General features: G+C 42.6%; 2 protein-coding genes across 4 annotated transcripts in view; both read right to left on the reverse strand.

The window, feature by feature from the left end:
* Positions 1–1201, reverse strand: part of LOC100380861 (ubiquitin thioesterase Zranb1) — a 28561-nt gene extending 27360 nt beyond the window's left edge. Inside the window, exon 1 of the mRNA XM_014154718.2 lies at positions 479–1201. The gene's annotated coding sequence lies outside the window, so the exon portion shown is untranslated. The remainder of the gene's footprint in view (positions 1–478) is intronic.
* A 2633-nt stretch (positions 1202–3834) lies between these two features.
* Positions 3835–16616, reverse strand: LOC106577039 (BRISC complex subunit Abraxas 2). 3 transcript variants are annotated; one of them, XR_001322058.1, is made up of 10 exons: positions 16491–16616; positions 14259–14349; positions 12641–12677; positions 12239–12305; positions 11903–12093; positions 7927–8049; positions 7759–7843; positions 7164–7281; positions 5888–6922; positions 3835–5280 (listed from the first exon to the last, which is right to left on the reverse strand). XR_001322058.1 is itself a non-coding variant. In XM_014154720.1 (9 exons), the coding sequence occupies exons 1-9, from the start codon at positions 16560–16562 to the stop codon at positions 6366–6368; spliced, it is 1338 nt and encodes a 445-aa protein (XP_014010195.1). In that variant the 5' UTR covers positions 16563–16616; the 3' UTR covers positions 5865–6365. The 3 variants fall into 3 exon arrangements, 2 of the variants coding, with proteins under 2 accessions (XP_014010195.1, XP_014010194.1); XM_014154720.1 differs by lacking the exon at positions 3835–5280 and having other exon boundaries at positions 5865–6922; positions 7927–8046; XM_014154719.1 differs by lacking the exon at positions 3835–5280 and having other exon boundaries at positions 5865–6922.
* Positions 16617–16875: the final 259 nt, after the last annotated feature.

A 16875-nucleotide genomic window follows, 5' to 3' on the forward strand; every position in this document is an offset into this window, starting at 1 on the left:
TGGCATCTGTTACAACTAGCTAGATAGCTAACGTAGTTAACTGAAGTAGCGGTGGAAAGCTAGTTAACTACTGTACCTAGCAAGTTAGTTAACTAACCAGTAGTACAGTTGCCACTTACTTTCGATGTAACGGACTAAGACACCCACCCATGAGTAGAGCAGACTGCTCTATAAGTGTCAATATGCTCTGCAAAATTCAACACATTCGTGAAAGACAAGATTCCTCAACACAAAATGTTGTGCCCGTTAGCTTCGCTGTATTTGTCAAATTCTAGTTAGCGAACAGTGGCCAACTAACACGTTAACGTTGGTAAATATGAAAATAATCTAGTTAACGTTACCTATTCAATTTATGATGAATTGCTACAGGTAATGTTATTGTTTACAGCTTCGTTTCTAAACAATATCTCATACAAAAGTGGTGACAAAACTGTGACATGCTAACTGCATAACATTTTGAACATGGGCGTCTGTTTACCTTTTCCTGTGTTGACACTCCTCTTCCAAGCACAACCAAACCGTTCTCTAGCTTGTCCCCAGTTCTATCCACTCGAGCCTTCCCAAAGAAACCCAGTCCGTAAGTCCGAAGTCAAGCATTTATTTGGTCAGTAGCCGCATATTTACGTTTCCGTGCTCCGTTTGTGCGGGGCTTCGAGACCTATGCAATTGCACAACAACCCCCCCGGCCCTCCCCCCGTCCCTTTGCCGTCTCTCCGGGGCTTTAAATCATTTTAATCCCCATTTCCAACAAGCGTTCTGTTGGTATTTAATGGCGGCGTCGGGGAAGCTGGAAAATACACACACAAAAAAACACTCCAGAGAGAAGGAGAATTTACCACCTGGATCCAACAGCCAATCTGATTGGATAGTTGTTCTGTTTTCCTCCTGTTGGCCTATGAGATACAACGTCTTTCGTTGACAATAGTTAAAAAGCTTGATCACAGCGGTCTCCAATGTCAAAATATGCAACTGTCATTCATTTTCACCGTTTTAGCTCAAATTATGAACAACGGACTATTACATTACACTTCATTCCCGGAGCCACCATTGCGTTTGTTTCATGTCTGTATCTCAGCTGTATACCTTTAAGGGACATTAGGATGATGTCATCTTTTTGAAAAAAATATACTGCAGCAGTCTGCAGTAAAGGACAGCTTGTGGTTGTGGTAATTGAAAAAGTAATCGATGGAAGTTCTAGAGCACTATCAAAATACTATTTTAGCAACGGCAGGATGTGACCCTGGTTTAAACCTATTTGAAACATTAGCATATGCAGAACAATAAATACATTTGTCAAATTTTGCATCGATCATGCGAGTTAATTTACATGAACGTCCCACCCACTTCCCACGTCACAGAAGAAGACTCCTCTGTGCTTGTTCACGGGCGACGGCCAAATGTTCTCTGCCACTATGCAGATTAGATAGGAAATTCTCTTGAACAACTTGAAATTACTTTAAAAATAGTTTTATAGCAATACATACAATATGGATCAAATATATTTGCTGTTATGAATTCCTTAAAAAATACATGCTATCTAATATTATATCAAATGTTCTACTGCTTGAGCTCCTGTTCCGCTTATAGAATATTAGCTCAAAATTATTGTGGAGCTCCTGCACCTAAATATACATTTACATTTTAGTCATTTAGCAGACGCTCTTATTCAGAGTGACTTACAGTAGTGAATACATACATTTCATTTCATGCATTTTTTTTTTTTTGTACTGGCCCCCTGTGGGAATTGAACCCACAACCCTGCCATGCTGGCGTTGCAAACACCATGCTCTACCAACTGAGCCACAGGGAAGATTGTAAACAGTAAACAGTAAACACTACTGGCATTGTGTGCTCGATTGTATACACCTGTCAGTAACAGGTATGGTTGAAATTGCAGAATACACTAATTTGAAAGGGTGTCCACATTTGTATATATAGTGTAGCACAGGATAGACATGTTACAAAAAATCTCAGCTGTCACTATAGTCTATTGTTGTCCATTGAGTTGGAACGATTGACATGGTACAGTGTTGTAAAAGTAACAGGCCTTTGTGAAGAAACACAATTTCGTGTATGACAAATACTAATTGTGAGATTAAATGGCATGGCAGCATATATTTATATTTGATTTGGTTAACAAAACAGGCATGATGTTAAAGTAGGAACTAGGAAGTTATATCAAAGGTTTTAAAGTTAGAGGCAGATTACACACACCTTCGTAAACTCGCACTGTATTTTCAAACATGAAGAGAAATTGGATTTATTTGAAGGTGTCCTCTTTTGAATGACACCACTGAGGTAACCATATTATTATTTATTTTTATTTCACCAGGTCGGCAAGTTGAGAACAAGTTCTCATTTACAATTGCGACCTGGCCAAGATAAAGCAAAGCAGTTCAACACATACAACAACACAGAGTTACACATGGAGTAAAACAAACCTACAGTCAATAATACAGTAGAAAAATAAGTCTATATACAATGTCAGCAAATGAGGTGAGATAAGGGAGGTAAAGGCAAAAAAGGCCATGGTGGCTAAGTAAATACAATATAGCAAGTAAAACACTGGAATGGTAGATTTGCAGTGCAAGAAAGTAGAAATAATGGTGTGCAAAGGAGAAAAATAAATAAATAAATACAGTAGGGGAAGAGGTAGTTGTTTGGGCAAAATTATAGATGGGCAGGTACAGTAATCTGTGAGCTGCTCTGACAGCTGGTGCTTAAAGCTAGTGAGGGAGATAAGTGTTTCCAGTTTCAGAGATTTTTGTAGTTCGTTCCAGTCATTGGCAGCAGAGAACTGGAAGGAGAGGCAGCCGAAGGAGGAATTGGCTTTGGGGGTGACCAGAGAGATATACCTGCTGGAGCGCGTGCTACAGGTGGGTGCTGCTATGGTGACCAGCGAGCGGAGATAAGGGGGGACTTTACCTAGCAGGGTCTTGTAGATGACCTGGAGCCAGTGGGGTTGGCGACGAGTATGAAGCGAGGGCCAGCCAACGAGAGCGCACAGGTCGCAGTGGTGGGTAGTATATGGGGCTTTGGTGACAAAACAGATGGCACTGTGATAGACTGCATCCAATTTAATTAATTAATAATAAACATATCACCTGCTCTTTTTTAAAAATCAGATTCTCAATCCCACCTGAAGTCTTGCCCCACCATATCATTGAATTTGATATTAAAAAGCCAATAAAAAAGTTCAAGAGCTGCTCAATGACTTCCCGAACTATCTGCACATGGGTTCTACCCTTGGACTTGCCCAGGCAGCAGGGCTGGCTGCTGCTCTCTTGTTTCTTCAGGCAAGGGAAGCCTTTGGTTCAGTTGAAGTGCTTGTCTGTGATAATGCGTTTGAGACCCAAGAAGTCCTGGATGCAGCCCAGCTACCCCGCCGGGTTCGTGATCAGCCGCTCGAAAAGTGGATCTGGGGGGAGGCGAAAGTACTGCAGCCAGTTCTCTAGGTGGGAGGATGTACATCCCTGTGCAGATAGCATTCCATGAGGTGTCTACCATACGCTGGCTTCGGTTCTGGAAGGCCAACTCCTCGAAGGTGGGGATGTCCAGCTTCTTGGACAGTGTGTGTGTAGTCTGCGATGGCTCTGGTGATTGGGTTACGCAAACCCCAATCCTCTTTGTTTTAGGGGGACATACTGGTGATGCGTCTGGGAATATCTAAAAAAATAAAAAATAAAACAGTACCCAAAACAAGTACCGGCACGTATTTCAGTCCAGGCCAAGTGAGAGATGTGAAATGCTAACAGTTGGTCTTTCTGGACAACACTCGGCTCTGGTCTCGAAAAAGTGGGCAGAAAGCGAGAACAAATGACTCTGCAAAACAAATAAGCATGTCTCTTTTATTATTACAACCCACTTAAGAACCAAGTGACAAAAAGAGCTTGGCCTATTCCTGTTCCACCAATCATACAGACATGTTCAGACATCAGTGATGTGATGGGACTTTGTACTTCAGGGAGAAGTTGTAGGCTCTCAGGGACCACTTGCAGCTAGGGGCCAAACCATGTTATTAAGAGTACTTTCACCCTTCTCTCCTGCCAGCCACTTCCATCCTGACTGAGATTCTCATAAATAAGTGCTGTTTGAATGCTACAACCTCCTATATACTGTACAGTGTACATTCATTATTGATTACTTGTTCTTAACTCCCATTGTTTATTCCAGTGCTCAAGTGGAAACCACTCCATTCTCAAATTTGTCATTATAATCTTTTGTGGGACTTTGTTGTTCAGTAATTAATATGTTCTAAAACAAATTAGAGTACCAATCCACCAAGCTATGAGTTGACATTATACAGTATGGCTGAGTGATGAAGGAAAGCTAGTTGACCCTAAGGCAGAAGTAGCGACATACAATAAATACAATGTGGGCTGTACATGGGAAAAGCTATATACACAAGGCTTGGATAAAACTGCAGGGTGAAGGATACTCTGACCACAATTGGAACAACCTTTCTTCTTTCCAGTTGCTTGCATTGTGTGTGTAGTTACGAGCTGGTGTAACTGTCAAATTAGAAGGCACTGGACTCTGAATTGAGGTCATTTTTGTCACATTATCAAGGTCCATACACATTTAGCCCAATCAGCTTTGAGAGTGTGAGGTCTATTGGTGTTGACAAGACAGGCAGGAGATGTCTTGTTCCAAGGCTGTAACGTATACTACAGGGGGGGAAACCGTTCCCTCAGAATTACCTTGGGGGAAGCCTTTCTAGTCAGTTTCAACACTCGGCAGAAATGGAGACGACCAGCAGTGCAAGGACATGAGATGAAAGAAGCAGACAGGTTTATGTAGATGCACAGTTTTCTTGTTTAGTGGTAGCTCTGATGCAGCAGCGAGGTCTGGTTAGTACAGCTAGAGTACGTTGTGTTTTCTCCCTGTCAACCCCATACAATCCACAAAAGCTGCGCTAGCTCAGCTCAGGTGATCAAAGCGTACTACTCAAGTGACAACTGAACAGCATTGGTAAAGCACAATAACGAAATCATCTAAATGTGTTATGTGCAGCAAAGCGCATACAGTTTCAGTGTTATTTAAGAAAAATGAGACATTGAGTGACATTAATTAGGGATACTGCGAGAATCTGGTTTTTATAGTCACCCATAGTCAGATGAACTCGTAGATACCCTTTTTTGTATGCAAGTGTACCTGTAGACTTCTAGTCATTGCGCTAACTTTAGTTAGCATAGGCTCGTGAAACTAACTTCCTTCATCCTGCATGCAGAGGTGGTTTCCACGAGTTCTTCTGACTCTGGGTCATAGCTGTTATTTGTCCTAAAAATAATATAAGCACAAATTATAGTAGTGGCGAAGTAAAACTGATCAAAATCTAGATTCTTTGTCATCTAAATAGACAACCGCATGATTCATAAAATCCATTGATTGTTAAAGGAAATGATATCCTAATAAAGACAGCTCAAAGTAGAGTATCAGAACTGTGCAGACTAATGACATTATAGCTTACACATATATATATATATATATATGTATGTGTGTGTATATATATATATGTGTATATGTGTGTGTGTGTATATATATGTGTGTGTGTGTGTGTGTGTGTATATATATATATACACACACATACATATACACACACACATACTCTATACATACATATATATATATATATATACACACATACATATACACACATGTATGTATGTATACACACACGCACTCTATACATACATATATATATACACACATACATATACACATATATGTACACACACACACACACACACACACACACACACACACACACACACACACACACACACACACACACACACACACACACACACACACACACACACACACACACACACACCTTCTTTGTAATAAGCAAAGAAAAAGGAAAGACAAAAAAAGAACCACTCACCTGTCTCACTAAAAAGAGAAGTTTGAAGGCCACAGAACATTTTCCCTTTTCTTGTCTTAAATAAATTGTTAAAAGGCAAACATAGTGCAAGAGGTAATGGTACAATTGGATGCTCAAAGTTGATGATGCAGATGTGACGCAGCATGATCCAGGATGAGCGGAGTGGGTCTATCCATACGGAGAGGTCAGACAAACCAGTTGGCGTTTATTCCGTAATCAGTCCCTAAATCAAACGCATCCACTGGAGGCAGCCAGGCTCCAACTGACTAGCTTTACCACACTAGACAGAAAATTATAGCCCATGAAGCATGACATTACCCCCCAGAATGGTTATCAAACTAAAAGCGAACAGAAATACACATGCCTTTTATTTTCCGGACTGGCACTTCCTCTGTAATATAGAAGACTACTCTCTTTGATTGGTTGGGACGCCATCCTCTCCCAGCGTGTCAGTTAATTGTGTCCCCATGGCTGGCGTCTACGAAGTCTGTGAGCCATGGACTGAGGCATCGCCGTCTGGACTGAGGGCGGCCGGGCGGCCCTGCGCCAACACACGGGCAGTAACTGGGGGCAACTGTGCCACCTCGCTCACAAGGTTCTCATACTCACTGCTGTCCTCATCATCATCATCATCCTCCTCCTCATCATCATCCTCTTGCCCTGCAGCCTGTCTGTCCAGGGAGTCAGAGCTGGATCCGTCTCCGTTCCCCAGGTAGGGCGTACTGGGGCTAGGAGCAGGGCTGGGGCCCGCACTGAGCTTCAGACCCAGAGGACTGGGAGAAGGGTGGCCTGGAGAGCCCACAGCCTGGGGACGGGGAAGCAGCGCAGCACTGGTAGGGGAGGACAAGGAGGGGAGGAGCGAGTCATCCTGCAAGGAGAGGAGGTCTGCGTAGGAAGGGGGGTTTGCAGAGGGACCTGGCCGCTCGGGGGTGGATGGGGTGTAGACGACCACCCTAGACAGGAGGGAGGTCTCCTGGGGCTCAGAGTTCTCCTCAGGAGTAGGATGTTGCTCAGGGTTCTGCGCCTCCTGGAGTCCTAAAGTACAGGAATAGGCAACCAGGATAAGATTAAACGGGGATTCAATACAAAATTAAAAACGTCCTGGTTTGTTTTTGCTTCCCTCCCATCTTAAAGAAAGAAATTGTATTTGCTTAATACCACGTAAAACACCTCGCCAGATATGGTTACAGGGAATGAATAGTTGATTCAAGAATCAATTTCATGAGAGAATGAGATGGTCAGAGCAGTCAAATTCAAACCCAATTAAGTAACATACTTCTCTCCGCCTCCGCGGATTTTTGTTTCCTGAGAGCAATTTGCTGTTTGAGTTTGTTCACCTCCTCCTGGAATTTCTCTTTCACGCGCTCACTCTGTTCAACCTCTCCACATACAGCCTGAAAAAAGCAATCAAGAAAAAGCTATCAAGAAACATATTATCACTATATATAAAAAATATATATAAAAACGCAACATACAACAATTTCAAAGATTTTACTGAGTTACAGTTCATATAAGGAAATAAATACATTAGGTCCTAATCTATGGATTTCACATGACTGGGCAGGGGTGCAGCCAAAGGTGGGCCTGTGAGGACATAGGCCCACCCACTTGGGAGCCAGGCCAACCTACTGGGGAACCAGCACCCAGCCAATCAGAATTCATTTTTCCCCACAAAAGGGCTTTATTACAGACAGAAATACATTTAATACATTTTAGAATAACGCTTTAACATAAGAAAATGTGGGAAAAGTCAAGGGGTCTGAATACTTTCCGAATGCACTGAAGCCATGGTGTCAACCAAAACACTGTTTATCCAAGTATAGATGTGACTTGAAGGGTATGAATAGGACATTTGCAGGCAGCCAACTCACTTGCACTCTATCTTGTAGTGCACTGTAGACTTGAAAAATTGTTCTGATATCCTTCATCACACCGTCTTTATCAAAGAATTCAGCCCTGCAAAACATACAGTACATCCCATTTCCATCAACACACGATTCTCAATACTAAAAAATAAACTACATGTGGGAGACACTCACCCGTGCTCTTTGATGACCTTGGCATAGTTGAGTGAGGTGTTGGGGACAGAGGAGACTTTGTATTCCTGCTGGCTGGTGGTGCCCAGGTTGGGGATGCGGAGGGTCACCCTTTGGTTGTACCTGCTGGGTAGAACCAGAGTTAGCCTGATAATACACTACAGGCAGTCTAGCCCAAAAGACCCTTAAAGCTCAGACACACCAGTTGGATTGTCAAACATTAGCTTGCCGACAGTACTTAGCACCTCTGAACAGAGTGTCGGCAGTCAACCTCTTTTGTATTCACACAGCAAAGACCTTGGAAGTCGTTAGCCACTCAGCCTTGTTAAAATACTCCAAACCAAAAGGTGGCAGTAGCGTTGTTCAGCAATGCATATCCGTGCATATTGCTTATTTTCTAAATTCCAAACGATCTGCGCTAATGTTGCTATTTTGTAGAAAGCCCTTGTTGATACTAGCCAGACGGCCACAGCTAAATAACTCGCTAGCAAGATGACAAAGAAATAATGTAATTCAATCTCCATAATCCCGTACGGCCAGTGCCAGACCATAGCTAAATGTTTGGGGTAGCTGCCTCCCGATATGGAGACCGGAGTATGGGATAGTGGGCGTGTGGAAAGGAAAGGGGCGGGCGTGTGGAAAGGAATGGGGCGGGCGTGTGGAAAGGAAAGGGGCGGGCGTGTGGAAAGGAAAGGAGCGGGCGTGTGGAAAGGAAAGGGGCGGGCAAGTGGAAAGAAAAGGGGCGGGCGTGTGGAAAGGAAAGGAGCGGGCGTGTGGAAAGGAAAGGAGCGGGCGTGTGGAAAGGAAAGGAGCGGGCGTGTGGAAAGGAAAGGAGCGGGCGTGTGGAAAGGAAAGGAGCGGGCGTGTGGAAAGGAAAGGAGCGGGCGTGTGGAAAGGGAAGGAGCGGGCGTGTGGAAAGGAAAGGAGCGGGCGTGTGGAAAGGAAAGGAGCAGGCGTGTGGAAAGGAAAGGAGCGGGCGTGTGGAAAGGAAAGGAGCGGGCGTGTGGAAAGGAAAGTAGCGGGCGTGTGGAAAGGAAAGTAGCGGGCGTGTGGAAAGGAAAGTAGCGGGCGTGTGGAAAGGAAAGTAGCGGGCATGTGGAAAGGAAAGGAGCGGGCGTGTGGTGGGTGTGTGGAAAGGAGTGGGTGTGTGGAAAGGAGTTGGTGTGTTGAAAGCGCTCTGCTGTAGGTTAGACAGTTTTGATTGAGCAGTGTTTTTTTTCTTCCGTTTCTTACCAGGCTACTGCGGTACATTGAGCTACCGTACCACGAGAGTTCGGACTTCTATTTTGAAGCGAGAGGATGAGTCCGAGTCTTATTTCACTGTTAGTTCTACACAAATAAATTGTACATATTCAGTTATAAAATTGACAATTGTTTTTGATTAAAAGTTCTGTAGAATATATATATTAACATAAAATAAAATAAATTATAGGTTGTAATGTATGTAATGTATGTCTGCATCATTTCCAATCCCCCATTTCCAATTATTTATATATATAAATAATCTATCTGCATAAATAAAGCTGATCTACCCCCCCCCCCCAAAAAAACCCGTTTTCCTTCACTCTGCGGTCCAACCTGACTCCATAAGTTTGGACACACCTGCTCATTCAAGGGTTTTTCTTAATTTTTACTATTTTCGACATTGTAGAATAATAGTGAAGACATCAAAACTATGAAATAACACATATGGAATCATGTAGTAACCAAAAATGTATTAAACAAATCAAAATATATTTTATATTTGAGAATCTTCAAAGTAGCCACCCATTGCCTTGATGACAGCTTTGCACATAGTTCCATAGGGCGACGCACAATTGGCCCACCGATATCGTCCAGGTTAGGGGAGGGTTTGGCCGGTTGGGGCTTTACTTGGCTCATCGCGGTCTAGCAACTCCTCGTGGCAGGCCGTGCGGTTGCAGGCTGACCTCGGTCGTCAGTTAAACGGTGTTTCCTCTGACACATTGGTGCTGCTGGCTTCCGGGTTAAGTGGGCGGGTGTTAAGAAGTGTGGTTTAGGGGGTCATTTGATTAATAGTTCAGCAGTCTTACGGCTTGGGGGTAGAAGCTGTTAAAGAACCTTTTGGTCCTAGAAATTTTTTTGTGCATTTTTCCCCATATTCCATCCTGTTCGCTTTATTTTTATAATATATTACACTTGATCTTTCTTAAATAAGTTCCTCCACAATGGGTGTACTCTGTTGCTTCATGCGTTGTATGCGTGTTCTTACTGTGACCGTCACCCTGATACTCGCTACTAGGTAGCTACTTCACACACACCTTTGCCGGACAGTAGTGCTTGTCAAGTGGGAGCGAAGGGCACTGTGTCCCGGTGTTGTTGCCTTTCATGCCCTCCCCATTGAGTAGTAAACTTTATGTACACTATACAGCAGGGCTGCCCAACCCTCTTCCTGGAGATCTACTGTCCTGTGGGTTTTCAGTCCAACCCTAATTTAACACACCTGATTCTACTAATTAGCTACTCAACAAAACCTTAACTAGTTGAATCAGAACTGCTAAATTAGGGTTGGACTGAAAACCTACAGGACAGTAGATCTCCAGGAAGAGTGTTGGGCAGCCCTGCTATACAGTATGTTTCAATCATATTGGGCTATAACTACCCATACTTGAAATGTTCAGCTAGCTAGCTAACATTAGCATATTCACTAGTTAGCACAGGCAGCCGTTTCATGGAAACGAGCTAATCCATTATAATATCAACCCTACAGTGGTTAGCTAGCTTGGAGGAAGTATTTAGTGTTGTATGCATTGTGTCTGTGCACTTAGCTAGCTACCATCCCATAGCCTACATTGCAAATGAAGTGTGACTGGCTCATCCGTGGATGTAGCCTACGGAGAAAATGCCCAAATTATTATGTTGTTTTTTTCGGGGGGTGGGGCTCCCCCACATGGGGGGTTGTGTTCTCTGATTGGCTCAAAGTCAAGTTGTTGGCCACTGACGAGCATTGTGATTCTATAAGTAGAATTGGAATGTTCGTCACTACCGGGTTGGCATGCAGCAGGTACCGTTGGTTCTTGCAAGAGAAGGAACAGCCTCCCACTGTGATAAGTACGTATCGGCAGTGAGATTCTCAGTGTGTTTCATGCTTCACCCATTGATGGCTGGTCCCCTTTATCTTGTATGTAGGGCAGCAACATTTTACTACATTGCTTTGATTGATACTCAGATCCAATGGATCTTGTTGAGAGTTCAGAAGCTGTAAAAATCTGCTGATGTAGGGTGCCACCCACACACACACACATACACACACACACGCACAATCCCTCCAGGCCTCGACCAACCCACTCTGAGCCATCAAGCCACGGACAGAGAAGTATTTAAGTACCCCAGTTTGAGTCCAACACACAAGCCTTTAATCCCTACTGACAGACCTCCTGCTGGGCAGTCCATCTGACCCTACATATAGAATGGCCAGACCCTAAATAGTTGTTTAATCCATGTGTGATTTATCTGAACGGTCATTCTATAAATGATATGCCTCTACGTACCCGAGGTGCTTCCACAACTAGCAACCATTAAGGATCAAAGGAGAGGCCACTAGTGTTCTCCTCCTCTGTGGATTCTGTGCCACTGACAACAGCTGTGTCCTTCTGTTGCCTCAGTAGGTGAAAATTAAGGGCCACTTTCAAATTACAGATTCAGATTTTAGTTTCCCCTTGTGAGGACAGTGAGTCAGTTCAAAAAACGAATTATTATTCATTCCAAGCTGGCACCTCTTGCAGACTGAAGGCAACAGAGCTGCACTTGATGGACCCGAGCTCTGATTCGCCTCCCACACACACTGACCTGGCTGCACAGGGTGAACAACAGCATGGGAATGAACACTGAGAGGAGGCCAACTTCATGAACAGTGTTGGTCTATATGTGTGGATTGTTCAGCATCGCCAATATATGCACCAGCCTGTTTGTGCATGCTGTTTGGTACAGAGTGCATATAGCTGTGCGTGGGTAGTCCTACCTGCGGTTGGGTCTGAACAGCACATACTCCAGTGCGTGTGTGGAGTTGTTAGCTGTGGAGATGAAGCTGAAGAGGAGGAAGACCAGGTCGGGCACATCCAGGAGCTGGGTCAGCTGCTTGTGGATGATCTGCTCCCTGAACGACATCTGCTGCTGCGTGTTCCTCCTGAACCTGTACCAGCCGATGACATTCTACACAGGGGGGGGTCAAGTACAAGAGGGTCATTTAGAAGATGCACAGACAGTGTTTAAGCTACATGTACAGACTGATCGCTAGATACTACTGTTCAATAATGCTACTAATGCGCATACAAATAGGCCTATAATAAATACTCACTTTCTGTCTGTCTTTAAGAATTCTGTTAAGATTCTCATCATTGACTTTTCCAGCATAATCATAAAAGCTGGTGGGGCATAAAAAAAAAAAATCAATTTCCACACAGTAGGTCCGCATTACTCAAGACTTCTGGTGGGGTGGGGCCACCTGCTGTTCACTGACAATTACATCACTAGATTTGTTGAATGAAAGTACTGTACGGTATTTGGCCTAGAACGTGCATGATCAAGACAAAGCTTGCTCTCAGGTTGGATAATACATTTATGAAATATAGCACTAGTCTAATTATATTTGCACATAAACCAAGCAGTCATTTGAAAAACAGTTTTATGAAAAATAATGTCACAAAATGTCTTTAAGGACAACAAATTCCATAGAATTTTAAATAACATAAAATCTTACCTAAATAGCTGTGCACAAGGTTCATGATTATGGACTTCTGTTTTTAAAAAGAACACAGCAAATGTATGGTTATTAAACTTATATATAATGTTAGTCTATGGCATCCTACCGCTTTAAAAGGTGTAATCTGCAGTTAGAACAATAAAGTGGCCACACCGCCAATGATTTGGTAAACAGTGGAGGGATGGGGCTGGAGAAATGTAACCACTCTCAAACTCATGGACAGAGCTATGGATACATGGACTGGCCATCCAGGATATGAACATTATAGTTTTAACCATGTTTTGAGGCTATACAGGGTTTGTTTGTTAACAATGTAAATGTAAACAATGGAGTAAACAAGCTCATATTTTGGGTTCTGATGGGGTACGAAAGTTGAACTAAGGTTATGAGACATGAATCAATAAGTATATATCATGAATTTAGCCTACAGTCTATTGTGTACAAATCCCATTTCCCAGAGACTAGCTATATAATATATTGAACAGCTGCTGTGAAGGACCCACTATATGCAGAAAAAACAACGAGACACTCCTTTTTATCTGAAACCTGACAGTCCAGTTTGACAGAATTCCACAGTAGCACGGAACATTTTCAGTCAAGACAAGCCTTGAAACAAATAGGTCGGTTTCTTTGAGTTGAGTCCCCACATGTCAACGAGTTAGGCTATCCGAGGCCTAGCTCTCGAAAACCCTTCTTCTCCGTATGTTTTCAGCAGTTACATTTGCCCATATTTGGATCCATGTGAACTACAATACCAGCACTGTTTTAACGTTTAGAAAAGTACGTTTTCGAAACATGCTGATATGCCCCTTATCTTTCATATCTGCGAGAAAGAATCTTTCAAATAAAAAAAATCTACACATACTGTAGCAGTTTTGCACAGATCCACAAGCTCTGTGTGCCTCCAGTTGATGAACTACACTTCCTTCCCAGTTAGCTTACGCACAGGATTTCAGAGCACGCTAGATAGCTAATTAGCACAGGTGGCCGCCTACATCTTCAGTCTGTCTTCCGTAAACAAGCGATGTAACATGGAGATTTGGCCGTGTCGGAACACTAACCCAACCCTATAAAAAGGTGTGTAGTAAGTTAAAGCTGCACTATGCAGAAAATGCTCCACCATTTCCTGGTTGCTAAAATTCAAATAGTTTGCCTAATTTCAGTTAATGTGACAAAAAAGCAAGTATAGTGTAATCATCGTACCATCTAAACTGCTGTGAAATATTTTCCATAACCAAAAATATTGTATTTTCAGCTGTTTGAAATAAAAGATACAAAAATGAAACTTAAGAATGGAAAGTATAGAAATAGTGCAGATCTACCACTTCTTAGACTTGCGTTCAACAAGAATGTCAGATTTATAACTAATTTCTTTGTAAATTTAGTCAGCTCACCCGAAAAGTTAAATATTCCAGCTTTAACATTTTGTTTTTTGAAAATAATTTTTTGCTGATACGAATGACATGTTCCTTATGTTTCCAAAAACGCACCGCAAGCGATGCGTGTTAATTTGTTGAGCAAGTGTTGGGGCTCTTAACTCCCCCGGTCAGAATATACTATCGTCAATAGGCGCTAAAGCAGTTCACTTCTATGAATGGGGAATCCAAGGCCTTACCTACTACTTGGAGGAGTTCAGCACTGCTGATCTGTGTATCACTGATGCTGACAGTTTCCTCTTGCCTTACGTCTCCTAAAAGGAAGCCCTCCTGTAGGAGCAAAAAGTTGTTTCTAATGACAAAACGTGGCAGAAAGGCAACAAATACTGTTTGAGGCCTGACACTTACAGTGCCTTGCGAAAGTATTCGGCCCCCTTGAACTTTTCGACCTTTTGCCACATTTCAGGCTTCAAACATAAAGATATAAAACTGTAATTTTTTGTGAAGAATCAACAACAAGTGGGACACAATCATGAAGTGGAACGAAATTTATTGGATATTTCAAACTTTTTTAACAAATAAAAAACTGAAAAATTGGGCGTGCAAAATTTTTCAGCCCCTTTACTTTCAGTGCAGCAAACTCTCTCCAGAAGTTCAGTGAGGATCTCTGAATGATCCAATGTTGACCTAAATGACTAATGATGATAAATAGAATCCACCTGTGTGTAATCAAGTCTCCGTATAAATGCACCTGCTCTGTGATAGTCTCAGAGGTCCGTTTAAAGCGCAGAGAGCATCATGAAGAACAAGGAACACACCAGGCAGGTCCGAGATACTGTTGTGGAGAAGTTTAAAGCCGGATTTGGATACAAAAAGATTTCCCAAGCTTTAAACATCCCAAGGAGCACTGTGCAAGCGATAATATTGAAATGGAAGGAGTATCAGACCACTGCAAATCTACGAAGACCCGGCCGTCCCTCTAAACTTTCAGCTCATACAAGGAGAAGACTGATCAGAGATGCAGCCAAGAGGCCCATGATCACTCTGTATGAACTGCAGAGATCTACAGCTGAAGTGGGAGACTCTGTCCATAGGACAACAATCAGTTGTATACTGCACAAATCTGGCCTTTATGGAAGAGTGGCAAGAAGAAAGCCATTTCTTAAAGATATCCATAAAAAGTGTCGTTTAAAGTTTGCCACTAGCCACCTGGGAGACACACCAAACATGTGGAAGAAGGTGCTCTGGTCAGATGAAACCAAAATCGAACTTTTTGGCAACAATGCAAAACGTTATGTTTGGCGTAAAAGCAACACAGCTCATCACCCTGAACACACCATCCCCACTGTCAAACATGGTGGTGGCAGCATCATGGTTTGGGCCTGCTTTTCTTCAGCAGGGGCAGGGAAGATGGTTAAAATTGATGGGAAGATGGATGAGCCAAATACAGGACCATTCTGGAAGAAAACCTGATGGAGTCTGCAAAAGACCTGTGACTGGGACGGAGATTTGTCTTCCAACAAGACAATGATCCAAAACATAAAGCAAAATCTACAATGGAATGGTACACAATTTTTCAGTTTTTTATTTGTTAAAAAAGTTTGAAATATCCAATAAATTTCGTTCCACTTCATAATTGTGTCCCACTTGTTGTTGATTCTTCACAAAAAAAATACAGTTTTATATCTTTATGTTTGAAGCCTGAAATGTGGCAAAAGGTCGAAAAGTTCAAGGGGGCTGAATACTTTCGCAAGGCACTGTATCAAGCTCTGGCTACAGACAGTCAAATCAAGTCATGTGTCAAATGTCAGGTGAAACAGCAGCATCGACTCTCAACTCTGTTTGCTAACAGGTGTCAATCCAGTTTTCTATCAAATGGTAAACAAAAACTGTTGTGGCTTGAATGCATGCTGATTGACTTGATTATTGTTTTTATAAGCTTATCAGAATTCACATCCTAGTTGTCCAACAAACTTGCTAGATAACTTGCGAGATATGTGGTGACAGTGCTAGAAAATTACTTCACAATACTTTACTTTTCAAGATATGTTGTACATTAGCTAGCTAACAGAGCGGAAAAAAACCCTCTACCTTTCTGATGACATAGCACAGTTGCATTGGTTATCTGTGACAACGTTAGCCAGCTAGCTAATGTGCATAATGTGATGCAATTGCACATTTTCGTAATATTGTTAGCCAACTAACTAGCTAGCTACATATAACTACATCAGTGTTGTAAGTCGACACCACTGAAAGTCCACCCTAAGCATTAGACTAGTTAGCAAATGTCTTGCTGTAGTGATGGCACGTAGCTAGCTAACTACTAGCGAACGTTAGCTAGCAACAGGAAGATGACACTGGGAAACCCACTGAGTTTATCCCCGAGAATAAAGTCCAAATATACACCCAAGTTGCAATTAAACAAATGTATGCACTCTCTCCTAATTCATTCAAATGTCCCCGGTACTTACATGATCAGAGTTGCTGTTAGCGCTGTGATAACACACAGAACTAAAAGTATAGCCCGAAATGGAAGCCGCCATGATGGAAACATCCCCATCTATCCCACCACCCACTGCGTTTGCACGCACGCTCCTCTCGGCGTACACATTATGGTCACAAAGTTGCTACAGTTGTCATTGTTCTGTACTGTGCTCCATCTCTATTTCCTAAGGTTTGGAGAAGAGAGTATGGACCGTGTGCTGCAGGTGGATGGAAAAAGAGGAAAACACAGAAATCTCTGTCATACTTGATATTGGCAAGGGGAATGGCATCCTCTTAATTGAGCTGGTAGTCTTTGAACTAAAATGTAAAGGTGTGTAATTACTATGATGTAAAAATGCCAATTAGGCCTAC

This window comes from Salmo salar, chromosome ssa18, assembly GCF_905237065.1.
Source record: "Salmo salar chromosome ssa18, Ssal_v3.1, whole genome shotgun sequence".
In the NCBI taxonomy this organism is placed as follows: Eukaryota; Metazoa; Chordata; class Actinopteri; order Salmoniformes; family Salmonidae; genus Salmo; species Salmo salar.

Coding starts and splice junctions, on each gene's coding strand:
- LOC106577039 (XM_014154719.1), bottom strand. CDS start 16,562: ATGGCGGCTTCCATTTCGGGCTATACTTTTAGTTCTGTGTGTTATCAC. Junction 14,350..16,490: donor CTAACAGCAACTCTGATCAT/GTAAGTACCGGG, acceptor TTGCTCCTACAG/GAGGGCTTCCTTTTAGGAGA. Junction 7,282..7,758: donor CACTACAAGATAGAGTGCAA/GTGAGTTGGCTG, acceptor TGCTTTTTTCAG/GCTGTATGTGGAGAGGTTGA.